Consider the following 25,741-nt stretch of genomic DNA (forward strand, 5'->3'; position numbering starts at 1 on the left):
CTCACCTTGACATCCTCTCCCTAGCCAATCCTCGGCGGCGCTTGAACCCGGTGACGCAAGGGCGGCGGGCGACGCCGCCAATCGCCCAGCTCGCGCGGCGGCACGTGCTCCCTTCAGCCCCCTCTCCTCCCCGCCTCCTTTCTGGTGTCCCCTCAACTTCCTTTGTCAATCAACGGGGGCGGGGGGAGGGAACGACGCGGACGAACCTGCCTTTTTCTTTCCCATCCCCTCCTCCCGCTCTAAGCGAAGGCGGCGCTGGCCAATGAGACACGCCGGAGGGGCTGGGCTTACCCCAACAGCCACCAATAGGAGCGCGGCTGCCGGGCCTCCTTGCGGTTCATGGACGAAGATTTTTTTTCCTCTCTCCCTCGCTTCTCTCTCTCTCTCTCTCCCCCCTCCTCCCCCCCGCGCCTTTCCCAATTGGTTTGTCCCGCTTCGGGCCTGGCGGGGCTTAGGTTGAGTTCGCAGCGCGCTCGCTCGCTCGCTCGCTCGCTCCCGGAGGAGATCATTGAACACTGAGGGGGGGGGGGAAGGAAGGAAGGAGGGAGGGAGGGAAGACCGATTTAAAGAGACAGGAACGCGGGCGAGCTTTGCGCTTGGACTGACTTGAGAGGAAACCGAAGGCGAAGAACACACCCCTCCTCCCGGCCCGCCCCACAGCGACACCCGCGCCTCCTCAGCCGCCGCCGCCAGGGCTTCCCCCTCTCGCGCCGTATCGCCCCCCCCCCCCGCGAGGCCTCCATGAGGTAGCGCGCGGCGGCGAAGATTCTCCTCAGCCTCGTCTCTTTCTCCTCATCTTTGTGGCGCTCTGCCTCCTCAGAGGCGTCGTCGGCGCTTTGTTCGGAGCAGCCGGGGGCGGGGCGGGGTTGAAGCGGCGGCGGCGGCGGCGAGGAGAAGGAGGGGGCGGCAGCGAGGAGGAGGAGGAGAGAAGAGTGAAGAGGGAGGAAGCAGCGGAGGAGGAGGAGGAAGGAGAAGAGCCGAGCCGCTCCCCTCCCCTCCCCCACTTCAACTCACACACCGCTCCCCCCCCCGCGCGCCACTGCAGGCGGCGGAGGCCGCGCAGCCCTGGGGGGGGGGCGGCCCGCAGTCGCCCCCCTCGGCGACGAAACGGAGAGCGACTGACCGACCGACCGACCGAGAGGATCCTCCTCTTCCCCCGGCGGCGGCGGGGGGAGGGTCCTCCCCCGCCCCCCCTCCCCCCCATATCCCGCCTGCCCCGTCCCCACCCGGCGGTATCACCCCTTCAGCAGCGGTTTGGGATTCCCCTCCCCTCCCCTCCCGCCCCGCTTCTTCTTTTTCTTCCTCCTCTTCCCCCTGCTCCGAAGCGTAGAAGAAGCCGTGCCGGCGGGGCGGGCGGATTGATGTGGGGGGGTCTGACATGAGTCCGCCGGCCGCCGGGTGCTGCCATGTGACCGGCTTCAAGGTGGAGAACTGGAAGCAGAACCTGAGGGTGATCTACCAGTGCTTCGTGTGGAGCGGGTCGGCCGAGACCAGGAAGCGCAAGGTAATGATGGATGATGATGATGATCTCTCTCTCTCTCTCTCTCACACTCACACACACACACAGCGCGCGCGCACTTATTACACCGCCGCTAAAAGCGAGGCTGGCTCGGGACGGACCGTTTCAGACAAGCGCACTCTCCTCCCTCCCTCAATTCCTGATTGCAATAATTCCCCGCTGGGGGGCGGGATTCTTCCTTTTTTCCCTCTCTTCCCCCCCCTCCTCCTCCTCTCCCCACCCCAAAATATGCATGCAGTGCTACCCCTTGGGAGCAGGGAGCTAGTCTGCTCATATGACTGGCTAAGTCTCCTCTGTCTCCCATAGACTGCTGCGATTGGGGGTTTGGCGGGATGGGTGGGAGAAAAAAGGTTGATGGGTTTCCAGGCCCCATAGTTTGGGGATTTGAGAGACGGGGGGAGCATCCTCCTCCTCTTGCTGCTGCTGTATGTAGGTGTTGGAGGGAGTGAGAGTTTCCTGGAATCAGGCAACTGCAGAGCACACCTGAGGGAGGGAGATTTGAGACCTCCCGGGACCAAATAGCATTGTCAGGCCTGCCTTTTTCTGCACTTTAGGGGAGGGATTGCCCATGAATTTTATGCGGGCTACCTCCTGCTCAAGGACTGTTTAGCACAGAAAGACCGATCAAGGGGGAAGTGGCTTTCTTTAATCCTTCGCCCCCAGTAGGTGGCTTTACTGAACTGAGTTGTTAGGATGATTTGGAAGGGAGAAAGGTGGGTGGGAGAGGTCGTCCTACGGTTTGGGCTAGTTAGTTATTGGGGTAGATGCTGCAAGTGGGCCTGCTGTTTCCATGCAGGCAGAGGAGGCAAATCGTGTTTCCAAGAACACAATAGGTGGAAATGGTTCTGCGCACAATCCATATGTGTGGAATGATTTTTAAAAAAAAATATCCTATGGGGCATCCACTGACTTTTAGGAGAGCAAAGGTGGAAAAGATCATTTAATTAGCAATTTGTACAGAGGAAGGGGAAGTGCTTCAATTGTATTTATTTCACTGCATAGGAAGTGTAGAGAATTCATACCAGAAATACACTGTGAAGAATAAGTAGCCATTCTGAGTTGCTTTTCTGATAATTCAGTTCTGTACACATCTCCCTTCCCCCTTACATGTTTTCCAACTGAACAAATGATTTTCTCCCAAGTTTTCCTTCCCAGCAGTTGTCATCAAATAGTTTTCCTTTCAGGGTGGGCCTTACCCACAGTTCTGCATGCAGACCTTGATGAAAACAAGTCTTGTGAACTGAGAACCAACACACTCAATAAATTAATGGTACAAAATATTAAAAGTGGAAAAAACATTTTAGAATGCCAGGTGCGTTCAGGGCTTTTTTTTAAGGAGCTAGTATCAAATGTTAGGTGCCAGGACTGTGTGCTAGGTTAAAAATGTCTGGGTGAACAGTATGCAGTAATTTATGTGAGAACAATTGATGTCAGATAGTTTAGTGTCATTTCAGAAAATCGTGAAAAGCAGATAGACACTTCTTATATCATTAAAACCAAGTGGAACACCTGCCTGTTCCACTTGGTTTTAATGATATAAGAAGTGTCTATCTGGTTATTCTTAAATGGGCTACCATGACTATGTGTGTTCTGCTTAGTGGTGTACATAATCAATGTGAATTTTGGATCCTGGCACTGTGCCATGTTTATCCACCTACTTAGGCCCTAAAACTTGGCTGCAAATTGCTAAGGCTTGATCCACATGAATGGAGTGGTAGAGTGGAGTGTACTGCTTCAGACTGCAGGCATGGGGCAGCATTGTTTGGATGTTCCCGCCCCCTCCAAAGAACCCCCCTTTCCTGCAGGTAGAAAATTAGCATAGCAGTGAGACTGGTCTTAGCCCCCATCTCTGTTGGCTGTATACTAGTTCTTTTTTGTTCTTTTTTACATATAGGGGAAATTCATAAATGCAACTCCCTGCCTGCAGTCTAAAGTGCTATAGCCTTTCTATCATCTCAGAACTCTACCATCTCCTTTCCACCTCATTCTGCTGCATGAGTAGATGCAGATAATTTCATTCCGGATTGAGAGCTAACAGCCCTTGTACCTTTTGTAGTAGATCAAAAGAAAGAGTAGAACAGTCTTATATTAGTTTACAATGATCATTTTGAAAGTACTTTGACTCTGAGTGATATAAGCATGGATTCTTAGTCTTCTCTGCCTCCAATATTACAATATTAAGAACATCTTCTGGATGCTTGGCAGCACTTAATTTGTTCTGCTTTTTAAAACAATGGTAATACTCATATTCATCATAACTTTCATCATTTGTAAACCTAGGCTCTAGAACCAAATAATTTTTGCTATTCTCATTTCAAGTAAGGAGGCATGCATTATTGACACTCGTATATTTTTACACCCCTCCCCCACCCTGAAATTATATTTCTTTGAAGAAGAAACAATTTCTGCTCTAGCATCTTAATAGTTAACACTGCTTTCTTGTAGGGTGTTGCTGTTGGAGTCTGTGTAGGTGAATTTGGGGGGTCATTCTTCATCAGAAAGATCTCCACACCTTTATCATAATTACAATAAAAGACAATACCTAAACCATTAGTTTTCAAAGGAACACAGCTTTGCAAAGTTGTCTTTCACAATGGGTTACCCAATGAAAAACAGAGGATTGTGTCATTTGATTTTCAGGAATCTAGTCTCGCTTTTTTTTTTTTCTTTCAAGCTCTGTATCTTAAAAATCCAGATATCAATATAAACTGCAGGGGGCAGAAAGTATCAATTTTTGTTTCCCTGCTTGGCTGCAAACATTGCTTATTGCATTACATTTTGAAAGGCTGTTTCATTACTGTGCTATTACTTTTTTATTTCCATTCTTCTTCTCCTGCTCATTCCTGGTTAATACACCTTTCGGATCTTAAATTCTTAATCCATTGCATCTTTATATTACAGAGAATGATGGCTGTTCTCCACATTAGTTTTTGTACATGGGAGTGCTGCTCTAAGGCACTATGCGATGAAAGCCACAATGTGCATAGAATGTATAACAGCATATTGTTCTGTAATCAGAGAAAGGTAACTTGAGAAACTGGGAACACCTTTGGATCTCAGTATTCAGAGTATTTTCATTAGCATTGTGTCAGTAATATTTAATCAGACATCAGCAACAGTTACAAAATGTGCATTTAGTGTATGCAACATAGTAAGGATTATACGATTTCACGTGTTTTAGAAATGTAAGGGTTGACATCCTGAATCAAAAGCATTGCATGACTACTTCAGTGGCCTGTGTATAATAAGACCTGTGACTGGTACTTCAGAAAATTGGTAAAGCGTGTTTAGAAGATAGGAAGAAGATAAACATCCCAGGCCTTTTTCTTTTAAGAACTTCTTCCCACAGCTTTAGTAGTACTACCTATTGTGGCACTGCATCTTATTAGCACTTTACAGAATCTTGATTATGTTATTGACTACAGTATTGCACAGTTTAACTGCAGGTTATGAAAATTATTTTGATTGGTTGTGGATATCTTGTGATAAGAAATAGGAGTGGAAGTTCTGTTGCAGAGATGGTGGTAGGGACTCAAATAGGCCAGGATAAATGATGGCTGAAGCTGGTATTTAATATAGGGCAAAAAACAAGTGCATAGTTAACATATGCGAAAACATTTCAGAAATATTGAGTAGCTCAGCAGTTTCATACATACAGGATATGTTTAGATTTTTATTTTAAGACAATAAAACAAAGCCTCATACTAAATTCTGAGAACCTGAAACTTTTGCAACTGAACTGGGTGCTTGTGTACATGATTTATTTACTTTTTAATTCATTGTTTATCCAATAATGGAAACAAATTTATCCAATAGAATCGACAGTTTCAGATTTATTTATTTATTACATTTATATACCTCCCAATAGCCAAAGCTCTCCGGGTGGTTCACAATAGTTCTTGGCAGTTCTTGAGGGCAGCAACCAACTTAATTATGTAGTTCAGTTCAGCTTAGTGAATACAGAGTGGCCCTGTTCAGATATAATGGCGGCAGTGAATTAACCCATAAATTGCACCACGCACCACACGCGAGCAACTTCCAGTTTCCAGCAGCAACATGCAAATGCGGTATCCCTAGGTTGTTTCCATGATATCTGAACCTGGACATGGGGTCGTTGTGTATTAAACACCCCCACGTTAACACATGTTTTTTTATGTATGAACAGGGCCAATGAGACTCAAGTCATAGTACTTTGGAATGACCAAAGTAGTAGACCGCTGAGCATTATTCTGAAAAGCACTTTAATAATGGCAGACTCTTCTAGCACAATTCTATCAATGTTTGTTAGGAAGTAAATCTTGATAATTTTAACAGGATTTAGTTCCAGGAATGTTTAGGGTACAACCTGTTTATTCAGAAGAATATCTCATTGAGTTCAGTGAGCCCCAATGACTTGACTTAACCACAATTCCTGGGTTGTTTAACCCAGAGTTAACCCAACAACAAAACACGGGCAACTGTTGGGTTAACTCTGGGTTGTTTAACCCCTAAACAACCCAGAGTTCCAGGTTCAGACGTAACGATAATTCAGGAATGGGGCATTCCTAGGTTGTTCATTGGAAGCAGAAGTGATGAACACACGGGGGGGCAGTGTGCTTGCTTGCTGCTGCTGCATGTCCACAGCTACCATGCATTAAACGACTCATAGTTAGCCATTATGTGCAGACTGGATCATTATGTTTGTGGTATCTATATTCTCTCTTAATTTTTACTTTTTGTGTTACTCCCAAAGAAAGGCAGAGTACAGCTGTCCTATGACTCTTACCATAGTATAGTTGCCACTGGATCCACCCAATATAACAGCTGCACTTTCCCAGCGATTGCCTGTTCCTCTGAGGCTGTGTCAATGGTGACTCATACAGTACTCATTAACTCCTGCTTCAGACTTACTGTTCTCTGCAATGCATATCATAGAAGTGATTTTGTTACTGAATTTCATCTATGTATTGAATGGGGCTGGGAGTTTTAACTGAAGTTAACCATGGGGATGTATCCACAGGATCCAGGAATTGAGTGATAACTTTTATGGGACCAAGAATGAAAATGCACTTAAAATAAAAATCTTAAATTGATTTGCAATATTCAGTATCGGATCAATTTGTGGCTTGATTAGAATAACTGAGGTGTTTCTGAATTTTCAAAGGGAGAAACATGCAAGAACTATGACTGAACTATGACTTCAGCAAAAAAAAAAAGGATTGTCTGTCTTGATCCCTTTGCTTTATAGAGAATACAGACTCAAATGACATTGCTTGTGATGAACTCTTTTTGTTCATTGTGGATATTTTCATAGTTGATTAGAGAAAATAGTAACCATGGTTGGGTTTGGTGGATGGTTTCCATCGTGTGTATTTTAGTTTTTCAGACTGGGCAGGGGGGTTGCTCAGCAGAAATGATTGTAGCAATGGCTTGAATCATGAACTTTGCTGTCTTGCTCTCCACCTATTCCTACCTAAGAACATTCCCTTACCACCATCACTGCAGCTCAATTCTGTGCACAATACACATGCATATACTTGTTTCTTTTCACACAACTCTTGACCTTCCTACCTAGCCTCTAGCTATTTCCATGTTGCCCTATTTTCTCTTCACTTGGTGATAAGTGATTTTCACTGTTGCTGTATAGTCGGGTTCAACTGGTTGGGGAAGATATGGGAATATTCTATGCTCTCTAGTATTTTAATTCCCGTTCTTCACTGGAGTGGAAGAAATTGGACCTGCTTCCTCTCTTGCTCTTCTTGGTCCTCTGGGCACTGGTGAAAATCCATACCTGCTTTAATGTGTAACCTGTTATAAATGCTTTCTTGGTAGAGCACATTTGCTTAATATTGAATATGGCTTTACTGTCTAGTAATAAGTGTTAACAATTTGACAAACTGGAATCAAGAATGGGAAACCAACAAGTTCAGTTTTGTCATAAGTGTAGTAGTACTTTTGTTTTGGGAAAGGGAAACTGCATTTTTAGTCAAGTGATCAGATGGTAGGTATCAGGTGGTTTTTAAATTTACTGGAAAGGAAATGAGGCATGATTTAGCATGCAAATTTAATTTTAAGAGGTGGATAAGATACTATGGATCCTCAAAATTATAACCATTGAAAACTTCCTTTAGGCCAGTGTTGGATTGTGATGATGGAGTCTTTTGAGGCTCAGGTTGATATTGATATGTCTTATTTCAAGGATTCCAAAGACATGTTTCTCAACCATTGTGCTATCAGAAGAGTGATGTAAATAGAACTGACTGGAAGCGAAGCAGGAATGAGCAAGTTGAGTTAATTTGTCCAGTCTGCGTATAGTTTTGGAATGGTCCTCCTGCTCAGGGCAGATCTGGCTGTGTCCTTTATACTATGAAGAAACAAGCCCTGGGAGGTGGGGGGTTGTTATCTTGTGCTTCAGCACTGAAAAGAAGCTGACCTGGCTGTTCGTACCTCTGTAGCTAATGGGGCGGGGGGACCAAGATGCCAGTTGATGACTTATTATTTGACTGACTATCTGACCACTTTCAAATAGCTTTATGGAGGTAGCAGCATATTCTTAAATAAAAAGTTGCATCATACACAGCTAACAGCAAAGGCATGAGTAAGGGCTTCTTGCTCCTAGCTTTGCAGGAGCTTCATTTAGGAATAGGAAACATGGCTATCTTTCATATTTGCTTTGTATTTTTTTTATTTTAAACAAAATTTCTGACTGCTTAGACTAACCTTCCCCAGCCTGGTTCCCTCCAGATGTGTTGGACTACAGCACATCTGGGGAAGGCTGGTTTTGGCAGTCCCTAGGTTCCTAAATGAAACCCAAGAAGAACTATTTTGATTCTTGAATATTGTTGATATTTAACTATATTTGCATTCTGTGGTTTGTAACCAATTATTAATCAATGTAACTTAGAGTTTATTTTTTTCAGCATGTTAATCAACTTGTCTTTTGTAGTTAGTGCAAGTATTTATTTTTTTTTTAGAATTCTAAGTTACTGCAAATATTTCACAATATCTGCCTGGTCAATTGACCAGTTTCTGGGATTTTTGTTTGTTTGTTTTACCAGTGGTGCCTTGGGCACAAGTAGGCAGTGCTTTCAGGGAATATTGTAAATATTCTGTCAGAAGCCCATAGATAATTTGTGTGTTTCATTAACTTCATTGTGTGCTATATTACATTGAGGTGCTTAACTGCATTTGGCAGAGATGTTTTAGAATGTGGCAATATTTAGCTCTTGAAAAAATGTATGTAGCTTCAGAAATAATTTGGGAAAGACGTTAGTGTACGTTATATTTTTGTTTCTAGGTCCTTATTGTTTCTATCTTCCTGGTTATAAGGCTAGTAACTATTGAGTTAGAATTCTTAAGAGCTTAACAAGTTCTCCTCACTGCACACAACTAGATTGAGGATTAGTATTTGCCTATGCTTATTCTTGGTGGTCTACTTAAAAATAAAAATGTGTACTATGTGTATCAAATGTGGGTTATAGTAAGATTAGTGTTTTAACCTGTCAGTGTCGTTTTGGACTTCTAGTCCCAACCCCTTTCCCCCGATTAATGATCATTTGGTGGTTTTCCAGGTTTTGTGACTTTTTCCCTATCCTTAAAGGTTGAAATGTCTCTCCTAAGGCTTAGTTAATTGCAGTAAGAACATTAAGCTAAAACATGCTAGCATTTTTGGTATTTTGGCTCTGCCCCCTTTTGCCCTCAGCCCCACTGACCACTGGAATGTAGGCCGGAAAGTTTCTCTGAAATTGAATTCGGCCCTTGGATTAAAAGAGGTTGAGCGCTCCTGGCCTACAGGATCAGAGCCAAATGGGGACAATGAGAAACAAGAGGGTGGCATCAGCATGTTCAGGTAAACCTGAAGGTTTGCAGAAGTACAACAAATCTTGGGGAAAACATTTTCATCCCTCCACCTCCCCCCTGAAAACTGACTAATAAGGATTAAGGATGCTCAGTAGCTACAGAGTGTTACATATGTAGTAGAAAAGAAATTGGGTGGTGGGGGGGAGAGGAATGGAATATCCTGGAGGGGGGCATGACCCCTGAACAGGAATGTTCCTCTTAGGAAGTAGGGACATACTTCAGTGTTTTGAGTCCAGGACACTAGTTAGTCACTGATCTTTAGCTGTGGCCTCAGAACATGCATGGTGATTTATTTCCACCTATCAATGATTTTCCGTTAGATTCCTTTTCTTTACTTAATCTCATCTGTCTTCACTTCCACCTCTATACCCTGTGGTGGCCACATCAGTAGTCCCTCATGGTTGCATTTGAGGAACAATGGTCTAGGATCCGTGGCTTTATTTTTCAATCCTATTCTTACTTCTGAACTATTACCTAGTGTGATAGTTCCTATACTTGTAATGGGAATGCTGCAAATGTAATAAAAAATCTCAAATATTGTACAAGGCTTTAAGTGCACTCTCTTCTAGGTTCCCTTTCCTCATTTCTCCACTTGTTTCCACGAGAATCTAGGAAACTTTAGGTTCATCTGCATCTTCAGACCATATTTACTTTTGATCACTCCAAGGATGTTGGCTCCTATGACTGAGGCATTTCTTTAAATGTATGCCTGGGGAAATTATTTACATGTATGGCTGGGGAATGTGGCAAAGTTGTACTGATAGACAGATACTGTAAGATCATTTAGTAGAATTTAGGATTAATTTGCCTTCCTTTTTAATCTCCCTTTGTTTATAAGAGACAAGGTCACTCAAAAGCCATTTGCAGCAGGAAAAATATATAAGTGAATGGATATAAGTGATAGGTACACATCTTAATTCTGCACCATCAAAATCATGGAAGGCTGTCCCTTGAGAGTTTGTGGAAGTATTACAGTGAAATCATTAGCCCATGTCCTCTTACATTTGAACTTTTTTTAGTGATATCAGAGCTTGCTTGATCTCTCCAGTATTTCCCCTGTATTTAAACAATTCAGGTGAGTTCTATGTCTGTCAAGTCTGTCCTAATGGCAGACATTATTGACAATTCAGCCATGTTTTTTGCGGTAGTAATCAAAACAAGGTCACATATTAATGAATGCTGCCTCTTCTAAGGCTTGCTTACTGGCAGTAAGAGCTTTAAACTAAAATGTGCTGGTATTTTGTTCCCACTCTCTTTTGCCTTTGGCTCTACCCACCACTGGATGAATGCAATCCCTGATAGCTTTTCTGAAATTGAATTTGGCCCTTGGGCTAAGTGAGCTTTGACACCTCTGTGCTGTAGAAATACAACTGGTTGATTTCATCCAGCTTTTACTTAAGGTTTTTCTTCATGCTTGATACTATTCTTTTAGCGGCTAAGGGGAAATAAGCATTTTGTTGTTGCTGAAGGCTTAGACTTGCAAAAATGTGACTTGAAATGTACTTCTTGGCTTATTTATCGTTATCTCTGTGTGACATGCTCTAGGCTGACCTTCCCCAACCTGATGCCCTCCAGATATTTCGGACTTCAATTCCCATCTGTGTCAGCCAGCATCGCCAATGTTCAGGGACGACGGGCAAAAGAGTAGGAACCAACAGGCAGGCTGTTTGCTGTTCTACCGATGTTTCTGTTAAATCTTTTCAGTTTCTCCTGCAAATGGAGTTAAACTCTGGTAGTTGCCACTTATTCTTCTTTTAAGAAACAAAGGAGAATACTTCACTCTATAGATGTGAGAATTTGTTTGTCAGTTATGAGGGACCTGGAGAGGAACACTTAAAGCACTAAGATGTTACGTTCCATAATTATCCACATTAGAGTCTAGATATATAGTTTCATTGTACAGTTATTACTGTGAACATTTCCTGAAGGCTGATCTCCTTCCAGGATGTTTAATTTTTTTTCCAAGAAAGGGGGGGGGGGAGAGAGAGAGAGAGAGAGAGAGTCACATGGGGGCGGGGGGAGAACCATGTTGATAATACCAGCATTTGGCAGAGCAGATTACTTTAATGGACACCATTCTAATTTGAGCCTTGATCATCTGTTCCACTTCCTAATTGCATGTAATAGTGTGCCTTTTAAATATCAATATATAAATGATAGCTTCCTCCTTCAGTGGTTTGTATATCCAGATGTACAATTAACATGATGCCTCTATGGGAGTCTGCCAGGGATGCAGGTATGCTCATACATTGTTTATTGATATGATTTTAAGGGAACCGCTAGATGTCATAGTGTCATGCGCATCTGCTGGTGGGGGTGGGGAGGCAGTTCTCTTCCAACATGAGCCATAATTCCTGGATTCCTAGCTTTCATTCAAAAAAGAAAACAAGCAAATCTCTAGCCATTGTAGAACCCATGATAAGAGGCAAAATGTGCAGGCACTATTCTGTCAAATCATTTTGTGAGAAACTAGCCTGCTCCTGCCTGACATTTTTAGCCAATGAATGAAGTCATAACAATGATTGACACACAGTGGGGAAGGAACTTGCTGGTTCCTTCCCTGATGGTGAAGTGGTTGCTGTTAGATAGAGAAACAATTCAGAAATTTGGAATTTAATATTGCTGTGATTGGGCAGAACTGCATCTACCCCAAAACAAAAGGAGGGGGTTAATTATTTTTCTAACTTGGTTTTATTCCCTACTAAAAGGGTGCTTTTTTATGAGTTTTTAAACGTTTTTAAAATTACCTGCCAATGCAGTTAAAAGTTCATCATTATTCCACCCATACTGAAGTGGGGAGGTGCTATGGCTGATATAGTGGGGTTACACCAGCCCTGCAAAGTAGCCCAGTATCATACTTATTTGGCTTGGGGGGCAGGGCAGGAATTACAGTAGTGTATAATCTTGCAATGTAGTCCAGTGTTTTAGTCAACTCCCCTGGCCTTTTTTTCTTTTTCTTTCAGGGAAATTTAGTGGGGGGGCTCTGAAGTTGATTGCAGCAGCAGTGCAATTAAGGGCTAGATGGTGTAAAGGGACCCAGGGAAAAAACTGAGGGATCCAGGTATGGGTGAAAAGATGTCATTCAGATACCAGGTCTACCTGGTGATGGACAGTAGTTCACTACCAATTGAGAAACAATAAAATTGTAGACCTAGTATACAACTTTCTGAGAGACCAGGTCTACCCATTTGGTAGACCTGGAGCCCAGGCCTCACTGCTCTTCAGTCACTAGATCTAGAAGATGTTCTCTGACATTAGTTTTATGTACTCCGCATTTGTATTTATGTACTTCCCCTCTCCCCTGGTGGGGAAAAAATCTGTGAACACCTATAGCTTATGCTTTGCAGCTCAGGAGCCCTTGAAAGGATGGAGGCTAAAGGGTCAGTGGTGGAGAGATAAATCATTGGTCAAAGAGAGGATATGAGAGATAAGAAAGCATGTTCAGGATCTATGTAAACATGTAACAAGTTTCACATGCCCAGGGTGGGGTGGACTTCAAATTGTACTCCTTGAATAGCATCTCCCATGCCACATAGCAAACCAAAATCAGTTTGTGCTCTAACAGTGATGGTCAGCTGGCAACGTATGGCCAGATTTGCTTGGCAAAGTGGTTTGATTTGATCCCCGGTGATCCTTCCAAATCTTTATCAAAATGAGGTAAATATTCTTTTCTCAACTTGTAAGGGAAAGTAAATGATTTTCAAAAGGGTGTTTTGTGTTAGATTCCACACTTCAGTTCTGGCATCCCTCTTTAGAATTTTATTTATGGTGCTCTTTTTTTGTTGTTCAGTCATGTCCGACTCTTCATGTGGAAATGCCTGCGCTCCCTACAGCTGTTACCAACTTCATTATAGCATGCACCAAAGTAGGGCGGGGAGAGGCCAGGTTATATGGCAAAATGCATTTCTGGCTATTGGACTGCAGTCTGGAAAATAGATTGGCCCCCAAGAATACAAATCGGTCATCCCTGTATAGCATGACGATCTGCTGTTCAAAGAAAGTAAAAAAATTCTTGTTAGGCATGCACAAGCCAATGGGCATGCCTGAAATAATTCTGTCTAACTTGGATTTTTATCCTGCCTTCCTCCAAGGAATATGATCTGGTGTCTTCCCCTTTTTGAGAAGTCCTGGCTAGTGTGAGATACCTTACAAGCCGAGTAGAATAGGTTGGTGGATGTGGAAATGGCTAGTTGCTGAATTCTGCTCAGAATTAAGGATAGTTGTGCAGATTCCAGCTGCCTTGGATCTTAGAGCTATGCTCCTGTCATTCAGCAAAGAATAAGCAAAAATTCCTTTGTGGAAATGCACCTTCTAGGCTTTCCCTAAATTGTGGAAATGCACTTCTTTTTAAGGTCTGTGTCTGCAAGTATAGTTTTAGTGTTCACAAATTTAGGAGGGTCTGCATTTCTTGACATAAGGACATAAGAAGTGTCTGATTCATAGGATAAGCTTAGCATGAGTAAGCTTCATGATTAGTGATCTATATTTTGCCACAATTGGTCTGTGATATCACTCAGTTAAGATTGGTTACAATCATGTGGATGTATAATACAGCCAAAACATCTGCAGCAATCCACTATAACAGTAGATAGGGATAAGGAAATTGAAAGATACATATGGCATAACCTGTTTACCTTGATCAAATGGTATTCAGGTCTACAGCTAAACAAATTGAGGCTCTGTGATTCATTAATTCAAAATACACATTCATGCTTCGGTCTAGGCATCTTTTTATAAATCTATTTCCATATACAAATAAATGTGAATTGGTTTGCTACTGGCAATTTATTATATTTATTGCATTTCTAATTTGGAAGGGAACTTAAGTAATGTGTAGCTGCTTACTGGGCAGTTATCCTTTGTTGTGTCCTGTAGGAATTCATAAATATCCACTCTTTTTAAAAGGCAGCCACCAGCTTGTAACCAAGTTTTGTTTCCTGATTTTATATAGATTATTTTGTAGCTAAATGGGAACTTTATTTATCAGTATTCTCTTTCAGTTTTCTCTTGCTTTATGGATATCATTTTGTTCTGTGATTGCCTTGTTTGTACTTAATAGAGTTGGAAATTAATGTGACTCTGTCTACCACCTCTTGTGTCACAAGTTCAGTTTTGGGAAGTGTTTCCCAGATGTAAGATGGATACATGAAGACTGAGATGGGCATCTTGAAACTACTGATCTCAAGAGTACTTGGTACTTCTATTCAGGACATTTGGGTGTGACCAAGCTGGAATTGCACTTCTTTCAGCTGGAACTATGTGAAGATGTTGTCTGTTCTTGAGGCTGTATTTCCTTCAAATGTAGGTATCTTTAAATACTTTAAACATTTAGTACAAGTTGTGTACTTTGGCCCTTTGCAGTACATATCAGTCATATAACCTTACCTGTCCACTCAGGGCATCTTTTGAGGCCCTGTGCGCGCGCGCTCTCTCTCTCTCTCTCTCTCTCTCTATATATATATATATACACACACACACACACACACACACACACACGCTGTCTCATGTGTGATGAGTGGCTATATAAAACAGAACTTTCTCAGTGTTGGCACCTAAATTGCTGAATTCCTTTCCATGCAATACTGCCTTCATTGTAGAATGCCAGTTAAGAGAGACTACTACTTCAGAGGGCTTTTGGGATAGCCGATAATTCATTATTCCCTATGTATTCTCTTATACTGATGGCTTTTCTGATGTTATTTACAATGTTGTATCTTTAACTGTATTGTGTTTATATTATAGTTAAGTCACCTTATGGAACCTAATGGGTGGAAAGCGGTGGTATAAATATTTTAAATAAGCAGGATTCATTAGAGAAATCCAAGTGAAATGTCAAATATGACTTTGTTGTGGAAGCTTTTAAGATTAGGTTGCTGTACTCCTAAAGGTTTCCTCCATGATATAGCATTCCAGCGGCCTTTTCCCATCATGAAGATTTATTAAGTCGGCCTTCCCACACAACAGACAAGACAGCTGTGTTTTTTGCGTGCTTATTGCAACTTACACCTGCTTCACTGGGCACAGAAGAAAGTTCTTCCTGTCTTGATTTAGTTCATGAGTGTGTTGCATATTGTTTGGAGCTGAACTATTGGCTGTAGCAATCAGAAAGGTGTTCTTGCATGTGTGCCCTTGTGAAGAGCTTGATTAGCCTCCCCCAACCTGGTGCCCTCCAGATGTTTGGTAGTTAAACTCCCATCTGCCCCAGCCTGCATGGCCAATGGTCAGGAATCCTGGGAGTTGTAGTCCAGCTAGGTAAAAGGGACCCTGTGTTTCCATAGTGTTCAGAAGGATTTTGTAGCCATTTTTCTTCCTGAGCCTGTTTTTGCAGATATTTGTGAAAGCAACATGGCTACTAATTTGAACATAATTGTGGATATTCAATCATGTCAATGCAAAGTAACCTAATATGTTGGTGGTGATTATTTCCTTATGACTTTGAGGAACTTCAAGGTTTCCCTAACTCAGTCCTTGGTATCGCAAGATTTCTATTTCATTCCCAATGTTTATCTAGATGCTACTTAAAATATCTTCAGCGGAGGAGATTGCTAGGCAACCTGTTACATTGCCCAGTAAGCAGTTATAATAATTTTTATTAAATCTACTTTTCTGCGCACTCTTTAGTGCTCCTGACAGGGAAAAACTTATTGATCTTCATGGCAGCCTTGAAGATTATATCTCATGTCTCTTTTCTCCCCCTCCCCCCTCATGTCACCTGCCATGTCAAGCTGCCTTCTTTTGTGGGCTGGACCTACTTGGTTTCTTCTGCTTTTCTCATGTGTCCAACATTCTGTAAACCCTTTAATCAATCCTTTTGCTCTCCTCTTGGCATCTTCCACACTATTAATGTGGTGCTGAAAAAGACACATTCATCCAGTCTATCTCTTCAGTGTTGTATGACATGAGCTGCAGTGTAGTCTGGTCAGTGCAGCAAGATTTTGCATCTAGAATACCTGTTTCACCATTTGTAGGTTGGAGTAGTGTTACCAGAATGGTTGACTAAACTGCTGGTTTACCACACTGGAGTCATATATTCTCCCTTGGGCCCTGTGTAATGTTTGCCTTAGTTTTTTTTGTGGTATGAGGTTATAGTTGAATTCCTTACCTTGACTGAAAGGCAGAGGAACTGTAGTATGGAGTATAAGAATATCCATAAGTGTACCTGCCTAGAAGTGGTCCATGGAACTTGCCAGAATATGGAAGCCATGTGTGTTTGTTTCAGGGTTTTGTAGCTTTCTGTGCTAGCTTCCTAACTTACAATAAAATCCTATACATGCTTACTTGGAAGTATGACCCAATGACCTGGTTCACACATAATGCCGGCATTTGGTGGCAAATAGTGGGTTAATTAATTAACTCACAATTTCTGTGGATGCATGCCGCACACGCCAGTTCTGGTTTGCAGCAACAGCCTACGAACACCCCATTTGTAGGTTGCTAACATGACATCCAAACTTGGACACTTTGACTTGATTCGCACAACATGACACCATGTTAAGTCCACCGTGGCTTAATTTACATGCAGGGGCTGTCATGTTGTGCCAGGTGTTTGGAGGCAGCCAGTTTGCCATGGCTTATGTTGTTGAAGTTTCCTCTGGTTAGACATAAGCTAGGAGTCTAAAACGTGTTATCTATAACTTGGTGTGATCATAAAATTAATTACGTTTAATATATTAAATTTAAAAGTATAGTATATTCAGACAATAATTACAAATTTACTAGCCGAGTTCACTTTTTAAAGTTTTCAAACATAATTTTATGAGTATAAGAACATAAGAGCCATGCTGGATCAGACCAAGGGTCCACCTAGTCTAGCATTCTGTTCATACAGTGGCCAACCAGCTGCCCATGGGAAACCCACAAGCAGGACTTGAGTACAACAGCACCCTCCTGCCCATGTTCCTCAGCAACTGGAGTACATAGGCATATTGCCTCTGGTACTGGAGATAGCATATAGCCATCAGGTAGCATATAGCCTTATCCTCCATGAATATGTATAACTCCCTTTTAAAGCCATCCAAATTGGCGGCCATCACTACATCTTGTGGTACTGAATTCCATAGTTTATGCGCTGTGTGAAGTCCTTTTATCTGTCCTAAATTTCCCACCAATCAGCTTCATGAGATGACCCTGCGTTCTAGTATTATGAAAGAGGGAGATAATTTTCTCCCTATCACCTTTCTCCGCACCATGCATAATTTTGTACACCTCTATTATGTCTCCCTTTACTCATCTTTTCTCCAAGCTACACAAACCCAGCTGTTGTAACCTTCCCTTATAAGGGACTTGCTCCAGCCCCCTAATCTTTTTAATTGGCTCTTCTGCACTTTTTCCAGCTCTACAATATCTTTTTTAGGTATGGTGACCAGAGGTATGGTGACACAGTATTTTAGGTATGGTGACAGAGTATTCCAAGTGTGGTCGCACCGTAGATTTGTAAAAGGCCACCATGTTATACATAATATAACTTTAGGAACATAAAGGCTGCTTTACGTTCTTAAAGCAGCCTTCCTCAGGAAGTCCCTGCTTGTGGGTTCCCAGTCGACAGCTGGTTGGCCACTGTGTGAACAGAATGCTGGACTAGATGGACCCTTGGTCGGATCCAGCATGGCTCTTCTTATGTTCAAGTAATTTTTTTGCCATTTCAAATTCCTAGATATCTTTCTTGTATATATGGCATTTTTTCCTCACTGCTGACTTTTTCAATGAGTCCCAATTTCAGAGACTGTTATAAAACCTGAATTAAAATGTAGTTTTTAGAGGTTTGTGGAATAAGCATTTCTTTACAGACACTAATAAAAAAATGGAGTCATTCCTTGGGCTGGTATAAGGGCTGTGTGAACTGCTTAAGGTGTTTAATATATTAAGCAGTATAAAGGTATTATAAATAAATAAAGAGGGCCTACAGTGTTTCTTGAACTGGTAATCTAAGGGGTAATAAGTAGAGGTCTGTGCCTTACCATCTAGCTTTGGCCAAAAGAGGGAAATGCAGGGAAACCAGCCATATACTGGTTAGGAAGTTTCTTCAAATCAGTAGGCCAGAGCAGGTCAACTGGTTCTCTGATCCCTATAAAGAATTCCAGATCAGGCATGCTTGCTCGTCTGAGGAACTCGGAGACTCTGCTGTCACTGCTCCTTGTTGACAATAGATTGTCTTTATCTCTTTCCCTCTTTCCCTTGCCTTGCCCTAACCTAACTCAACAAGAGCTGGGTGTGACAGCTGCCTTGATGGTAACTTTTTTTTTAAATCAAAGAGTAGCAACTTCCTTTCTAGAAATATCACAGTGCACTTCTAAAAAGCATTTTTCAGGGAGGGAATTTTTTTTTCCAACTTATCCCACCACTCACAGGTGAGTAAATGTTATTTTAAGGATCTGTCAGCAATTTTCTATTGGTGGTGATTTGTGTCCAAAAGGTAAGTGAAATATATCAGAAGGCTGTGCTGAGATTACACACTTAAGAGCAGTAATTATCATTGTGTTAATTTCAGCAGAGGTATTCAAATGTCCATTAGGATTTCCATTTGAAACACAAATTTTTATCTTCAGAGGTGGGTAAGAAGGCTGCTTTAAGCAACTGGATAAAATGTGATATGAGTTTAGCACATATTACTACATGTTTCCTGTCTCCGGAACTTAATCACATTTTAATGTAGTTAAATTTGTGGTGAGACTAATCTGAAATGATGGAAAGGACCAGTATGATGAACTGGATAGAGCCATAGTTAGCAACTAGTTTCAAGGGAAGTTCATTTTGCAGAGGAGTTCCAGGCCAGGTACCTATCCTCTTCCTTCAAAGCAGAGTGTCACAAAGTCCTCTTGCCATGGCTCCCCCTCCATATACTTCTCTTCCCTTTGGATTTACAGCGTGTGTGTGTGTGTGTGTGTGTGTTTAGGTGGGATTGTCTTCAGTATCATATTCAGCCTCCAGCTGCTGTACTTGGGGGCGAGGGGGAACAGATCTTTGCTCAGTGATGAAACTCACTGGGTGAGACCAGCCAATCACTGTATTTCATCATTATTTGCCACATAGGATGGTTGTGAAGATAAAATGAGAGATTCCTTGTGAAGTCTGCCCTGTAATCCTTGGAGAATGGGTGAAATACAAATGTAATAAATAAAATAGTAACTGGACTGGTGGGCACAAACATATTGGAAACGCAGCAAAAGTGAAATATTCAAGCCTGCTAATTTGTTAATTGCAAGTGAGAAATCTCTCCTGAGACAAGTCTCTGGTGCAAGCATCTCTCTCTTCTCCTGACCCTTTCACTGCTGGGAGAAAATAATGTGTGGATTGTTTCTGAACATGATGTCTCTTTGACCACATAGCATTCTTTCCAGGAAAATATTAGGAAATACAACTACAGCCTGATCATTTGTTACTTTATCCCAATGTGGAGGGGTAGGGTAGGTGTATAAGAGCCTGGGAGTTGAACCGAGTTGAAATGCATAATGATGTATAGCCTGCTCTTACATGGGGCTCCTAGGACATCCAAGGGACAAATTGGGTCCACATCTGTTTAGCTTGAGCAGTTTTGCAGCATCGGCCAATTTTGGCTATCTAGCCACAGGACCTTGGACTGCAGGAAGCAGTGGCCGGACGACACTCTTATGAGCATGGAGCATGGGGCCGGTCCGTACTGCCTACGAGGCAGCGTGGGGGGGGGGGGCAGTCAGTTCTCCAGGAACCGACCTATCCTACGGCCGTCAAGCTGCTGACTAGCAACCATAGGATTACACCCTTAAAAAAGTAATGTGAATTAGTCTGCTGCAGAGGGTCTAAACATGGTGCTATTCTTAATGTAAAATAGGCACACATGTATTCCAAACTTTCTGAAGCCAAAGCAGTGCAATCACTTTCATCAACCATTTTAGCTGAAATTCAGCTTGGATTTAAAGAGAGAATTTATAGTCACTGCAGTCGTGAAATTGTTTCTGAAGAGACCTTAAAAAGGATTTTGAAAAGTAGAAAATTTCAGTGTGCTCTCTCCTTTTCCTTGCTCTTTCCTCTTCTCATCTAATAAGCTACATGTTTCTGAGGATGTCTTGGCTTTTACTTCCATCAATGCAGTGTAGTGTTTTAATAGTTGAAGTAGCATTAAGTTCTGCAAGGAATCAAATAGTTCACAAAGAAACTGCAATGTTATAAGCTGATAATGCTTAAAACAGCCTTCCCCAACCTGGTGCTTATATGAGAGAAATAGTCTAACTCATCTGTAGGGCACTAGATCAGGGAAGGCTGCCTCAGAATTAGAAGCTGGCTTTTTGTGGTCTCAGGTAGTGGAGAGACAGCTCTCAGATCTATGCATAGTATAAATGTTCATATGGTGATGGTAGTGGATGCTTTTAAAACTCTGCCCCCTCTGTTTGAAACAGGTTAGGATATGTGGGCAAGCATTTTTGTACATGTAATCCAGGGCTGGCACAATACATTTTGCTGTCTGAGGGAAAGTAGCAAATGGCACCCACCCACCCAAGTCATAAGAACATAAGAAGAGCCCTGCTGGATCAGACCAAGGGTCCATCTAGTCCAGCATTCTGTTCGCACAGTGGCCAACCAACTCTCGCACAGAAACCCACAAGCAGGGCATGAGTGCAACAGCACCCTCCTGCCCATGTTCCCCAGCAACTGGTGTACATAGGCTCACTGCCTCTGGTACTGGAGGTAGCACATAGCCATCAAGACTAGTAGCCATTGATAGCCTTTTCCTCCAGGTGCAGTCAAGGTGCATAGTACCTAAAACCAGGTAAGTTATTTTGGCATATGAGGCAGAAAAATCCTATAAGAACCTCCCCCTCCCTCTGCCCCATCCCTAGCAGTAAAAATACAATAACAAATATAAATAACTAACAGTTTGCTGCCTTTTCATGACACACAAAATCTCCTGCTTGAAGTGGTTACCTCATGCTGCCTAATGGTAGGGCCAGCTTTAGTGTAATCTTACTGATGTAGAACAGCCTTTTCCCAACCTCTTGCCCTCCAGGTGTGTTGGACTACAGTTCCCAGCAACATGGCTGGCTGAGGGATGCTGGGAGTTGTAGTCCAGCACTTCTGAAGGGTAGCAAGTTGGGAAAGGTTGATACAGAAATAAATTTTGCTTGGAATTCTTCTTAGCCATTCATCCCAGCTGGTAGTTAGGGAGTTTATATTTTTCTTTTGTGTTAACTAAGCTATGCTTTGTAATTTAATGCACAATGTCCATAAATGAAAACACTATAATCTGCTAATTTCTGGGGGTGGCATTATATAATCACTGTCGAGTAGAAGCGAAAATGTGGAGATAATACCAGTGGGATGCTAAACATAAAATATTTAGCCTTTATTGTGCTGGCTGAAATGCTTGCCACAGTTTGAATTTTCTCATTGATTTAAGAATCCGGTGCAGGAAAGCTAGTAGTATTGGTCTCTAAACAGTATCTGATCATCATCATATATCTAGGTGGAATGGTTTTCTGTTGACTGTTTTACTTTTGAGTAGTTATCTATTTTGGATGGATAATTATCTAAAACTGAGAGCTATTTCATTAGGAAGTAAATGTTGCTCTTATGCATGGTCTAGGTACCATAAGTATGACCACACTTTTTTCTTCTACCATGCCAAAAGCTTTTTTATTGTTGCCTAGGTCTCCTGGTAGGGTTTTTTTTTTCCTGTCTCTTAAGGCTCATTATTGTGGGAACATGTATTGTTTTGTAGTGGTTAGAGTGTTGGATTGGGACTTGGGATTCTTGTTCTAGTCCCTACTCAGTCATGAAGCTTACAGGGTGACTTTGGGCCAGTCACTGACTCTCAGCCTAACCTACCTTACAGGGTTGTTGTGAGGATAAAATGGAGAGGAAGAGGATCCTGAATACAGCCTTGGGCTCCTTGTGAGAGGAAAAAAGTGGGTATAAATAATGTAATAAAATATTAGGCAATTTAAAATCTAAATACCTTTAGGCCAGTGGCAAATGTTCCTTTCCTGGGCAAGGTTCTTGAGTGGGTGGTTGCCAACAGCTCCAGACACCCTTGGATGAGACTGATTATCTAAATCCATTTCAGTCGGGATTCAGGCCAGGTTTTGGCATGGAAACAGTCTCGATCACCCTGTGTGATGACCTATGTCAAAAGAGAGATGGGGATCGTGACCTTGTTGATTCTCCTTGATCTCTCAGCGACTTTTGATGCCATCTACCATAATATCCTTCTGGCATGATTGTCTGAGCTCGGAGTGTGAGGAACTTAAAGATGTAAACATTTCCAGAGGTTTTGAAGCCATGGGGGAAAGGGTTTTTTCCCCCTAGTTTTTTTTTTTTTTTTTTTGTGGGGGGACTCGAGATTTGGGGAAAATTGAGAAAAACCAATACTTTTTTATTATTATTATTATTAAATTTATTAATCGCCCATCTGGCTGGTCACCGAGCCACTCTGGGCAATGTACAACATACAATAAAACAGTTTAAAACAATAAAATTCTACAGTAAAAACATTTTCTAAAATACCCTAACCCACCCCAAATGCCTGCCTGAACAACCACATTTTTAATGCACGGCGGAAGCTCATTAAAGAGGGGGCATGGTGGAGTTCCCTAGGGAGGGAGTTCCACAGAGTGGGGGCCACCACAGAAAAGGCCCTCTCTCTCGTCCCGACCAGTCTAGCTGTCCTGGCTGATGGGACAGAGAGAAGGCCATCCGAGGCTGATCTTGTTAAGCGGCCTGTCTGGTGCTGCTGGAGGCGCTCCTTAAGATAGGCTGGGCCAGAACCGTATAGGGTTTTAAAGGTCAAAACCAACACCTTAAATTTGGCCTGGAAAACAACTGGTAACCAGTGCAACTCCTTCAGCACTGGAGTGATGTGATCTCGGCGGCGGCTGCCTTTAATCAGGCGAGCTGCCGCGTTCTGTACCAGCTGCAGCTTCCGACCTGTCTTCAAGGGTAACCCCATGTAGAGCGCATTACAGTAGTCTAAACGAGAGGAGACCAGAGCATGTACTACCGATGGGAGCAGATGGTCGGGAAGGTAGGGGCGCAGCCGCCGTATCAGATGGAGTTGATACAGCGCTGTCCGGCTCACAGCTGACGCCTGAGCCTCCATGGACAGCTGGGAATCCAAAATGACCCCCAGGCTGTGGACCTGGTCTTTCAAGGGTAGCCGTACCCCCTTCAACACCAGGTCACCATCCCCCAGCCTCCTCTTGTCTCCCACCAAAAGTACCTCGGTCTTGTCAGGGTTCAGCTTCAGCTTATTCCTCCCCATCCAGCCACTCACCGTCTCCAGACATTTACTTTTTAGCACTCTTTACAGATCTGAAGTCACTTTGTTGCTTTAGGGCAGCCTTCCCCCACCTGGCACCCTCCAGATATTTTGGACTTCAGCTCTTATCAGCCTCAGGCAGGATGGCCAATGGTCAGGAATGCTGGCCATTGCAGTCCAGAACATCTGTAGGGCACCAGGTTGAGGGCTTTAGGAATGTAAAACAGCCTTTATTTTCCTAAAGTTATATTATGTATAACATGGTTTGCTCATAAAATTATCATTATATTTGAAAACTTTAACAAGTGAACTCAATTAGTAAATGTGTAATTATTGTCTGAATAAATTATACTTTTAAATTTAATATACCAAACGTCATTAATGTTATGAGCAAACCAAGTTATACATAATATTTTAGATTCCTAGTTTATGTCTGACGAGAGGGAACTTCAACAAATAGTCCCTGAAACATCTGAATCATCCCAGAATCCAGAAGAAGCAGGAAGAACTGGAGTTAGAGGAAGACAAGTCCAGAAACACAGAACTCTGTAGAACAAAACCCAAACTGTCAAGAAAGTACATTTCCTTCCATATTATGATATGGTGACTCTATTCACATGTTGGGAAACTGAGCATGACTTGGAGCATCCCGAAATGTCAGCAAAAGATACATTGGATCAATAATTTTAATGCAAAATTTAAGAAATAACTATGCTGGGGGGGAGGAGGAGTAAAGGCTTGGTAACACTATATAAACACCTTGTCTTAAATTCTAAAAGAAAATATTTTATAATCCAAAGCTGTTGAATTTTTCCAGTTTTTCAGAAAAACAAAACAAAAATGGTCCTTGGAAAAAACAGGAAAACAATGTGTTTTCTGAATTTTTCCAGTTTTTTCCCAGGCCTTCACATCTGTAGAGGCACTTCATTGCATTAGTTGTACTCCCACTTGGATGGTCGGCTCCAGAAGGTGGTCCTTGGGGAATATTGCTTGGCCCTGTGGATTCTCCAATATGGGGTTCTGCAGGGGTTGGTTTTGTCCCCCATGCTATTCAACATCTACATGAAACCATTGAGTGTGGTAAGCTGGAGTTTTGGAGTGTGCTCTCATCAGTATGCTGATGATGTGCAACTCTATTTCTCCTTTTCATCTTCTACAGGTGAGGCTGTGGATGTGCTAAACCAGTGCCTGGCTGCAACAGTGGATTGGATGAGGGCTATTAAACTGAAATGCACATCAGACGATGCTGTTTGTGTGTGGTTCTCCTGACTGGATGGAAGGTACTCAGCCTGTTCTGAATGGGGCTGCACTCCCCCTGAAGGAACAGGTTCATAGCTTGGGTTCCTCCTGGAGCCATCTTTGTCACTTGAGGCTCAAGTAGCCTCAGTGGCATAAAGTGCCTTCTACCACCTTTGGTTGGTGGCTCAGCTAGGCCCCTATCTGAACAGGGATAACTGAGCTTCAGTTGTCTATGCTGTGGTAACCTCCATATTAGATTACTGCAATGAAGTCTGCGTGGGACTGCCTTTGAAGACAGTTCAGAAGCTGCAGCTTCTGCAAAGTGTGGCGGCCAGATTGATAATAGGAACAAGAAGATCCGAATGTATAACACCGATTCTAGCCCACTTGCACTGGCTGCCTGTATGTTTCTGATTCACGGTGCTGGTTTTGACTTATAAAGCCTTACATGGCCTGGGACCACAGTACCTGATGGAGTGCCTCTCCTGGCATGAACTGACCCGTACACTATGTTCAGCATCTAAGGCCAAATGTTTACTATGGTGTTTTATTCTTTTACCTTTTAATCTGTTATTGTTCAACACTCTGGAATCTGTTTAGATGTGGACCGGTATATAAATGTTGTAAATAAATAAATAAAATCTCTGCTGGATCAGCCCAAAGGCCTATTGAGTCCAGCATTTGGTTCCCACAGCGGCCAACCAGGTGCCTATGGGAAGTCCACAAGCAGGATATGGAAGCAATAGGACCATCCTGGTCATGTTCCCCAGCAAGTGGTACACAGAGGCATACTGCTTCTGATAATGGAGGCAATATAGCCATCATGCCTAGTAGTCATTGATAACCTTATCCTCCATGAATTTTTCTGATCCCTTTTTAAAGCTGTCCAAGTTGGACATTCTCTAGCTCGCCGATGC

At 42.6% G+C, this 25,741-nt stretch overlaps 2 protein-coding genes across 16 annotated transcripts in view; one reads left to right on the forward strand and one right to left on the reverse strand.

The window, feature by feature from the left end:
• DHRS7B (dehydrogenase/reductase 7B) overlaps positions 1-1,019 on the reverse strand; it is a 57,623-nt gene extending 56,604 nt beyond the window's left edge. Inside the window, exon 1 of the mRNA XM_084818394.1 lies at positions 6-1,019. Within this exon, the coding sequence (XP_084674520.1) occupies positions 6-13 (8 nt within the window). The 5' untranslated portion in view covers positions 14-1,019. The remainder of the gene's footprint in view (positions 1-5) is intronic.
• Positions 921-25,741, forward strand: part of USP22 (ubiquitin specific peptidase 22) — a 134,967-nt gene continuing 110,146 nt past the window's right edge. For 6 of the 15 annotated variants that reach the window (XM_084818391.1, XM_084818389.1, XM_084818387.1 and 3 more), the window contains exon 1: positions 921-1,504. Coding sequence is in view for 12 of the 15 variants with exons in the window: in XM_084818387.1 (XP_084674513.1) it covers positions 1,379-1,504 (126 nt within the window). In the remaining 3 variants the exon portion in view is untranslated. Of the gene's footprint in view, positions 24,866-25,741 lie in introns of all 15 variants that reach the window. The other 9 variants (XM_084818377.1, XM_084818386.1, XM_084818384.1 and 6 more) reach the window with 6 other exon arrangements.

This window comes from Heloderma suspectum, chromosome 12, assembly GCF_057233095.1.
Source record: "Heloderma suspectum isolate Gila_16-S chromosome 12, 16-S_ref, whole genome shotgun sequence".
Taxonomy (NCBI): domain Eukaryota; kingdom Metazoa; phylum Chordata; class Lepidosauria; order Squamata; family Helodermatidae; genus Heloderma; species Heloderma suspectum.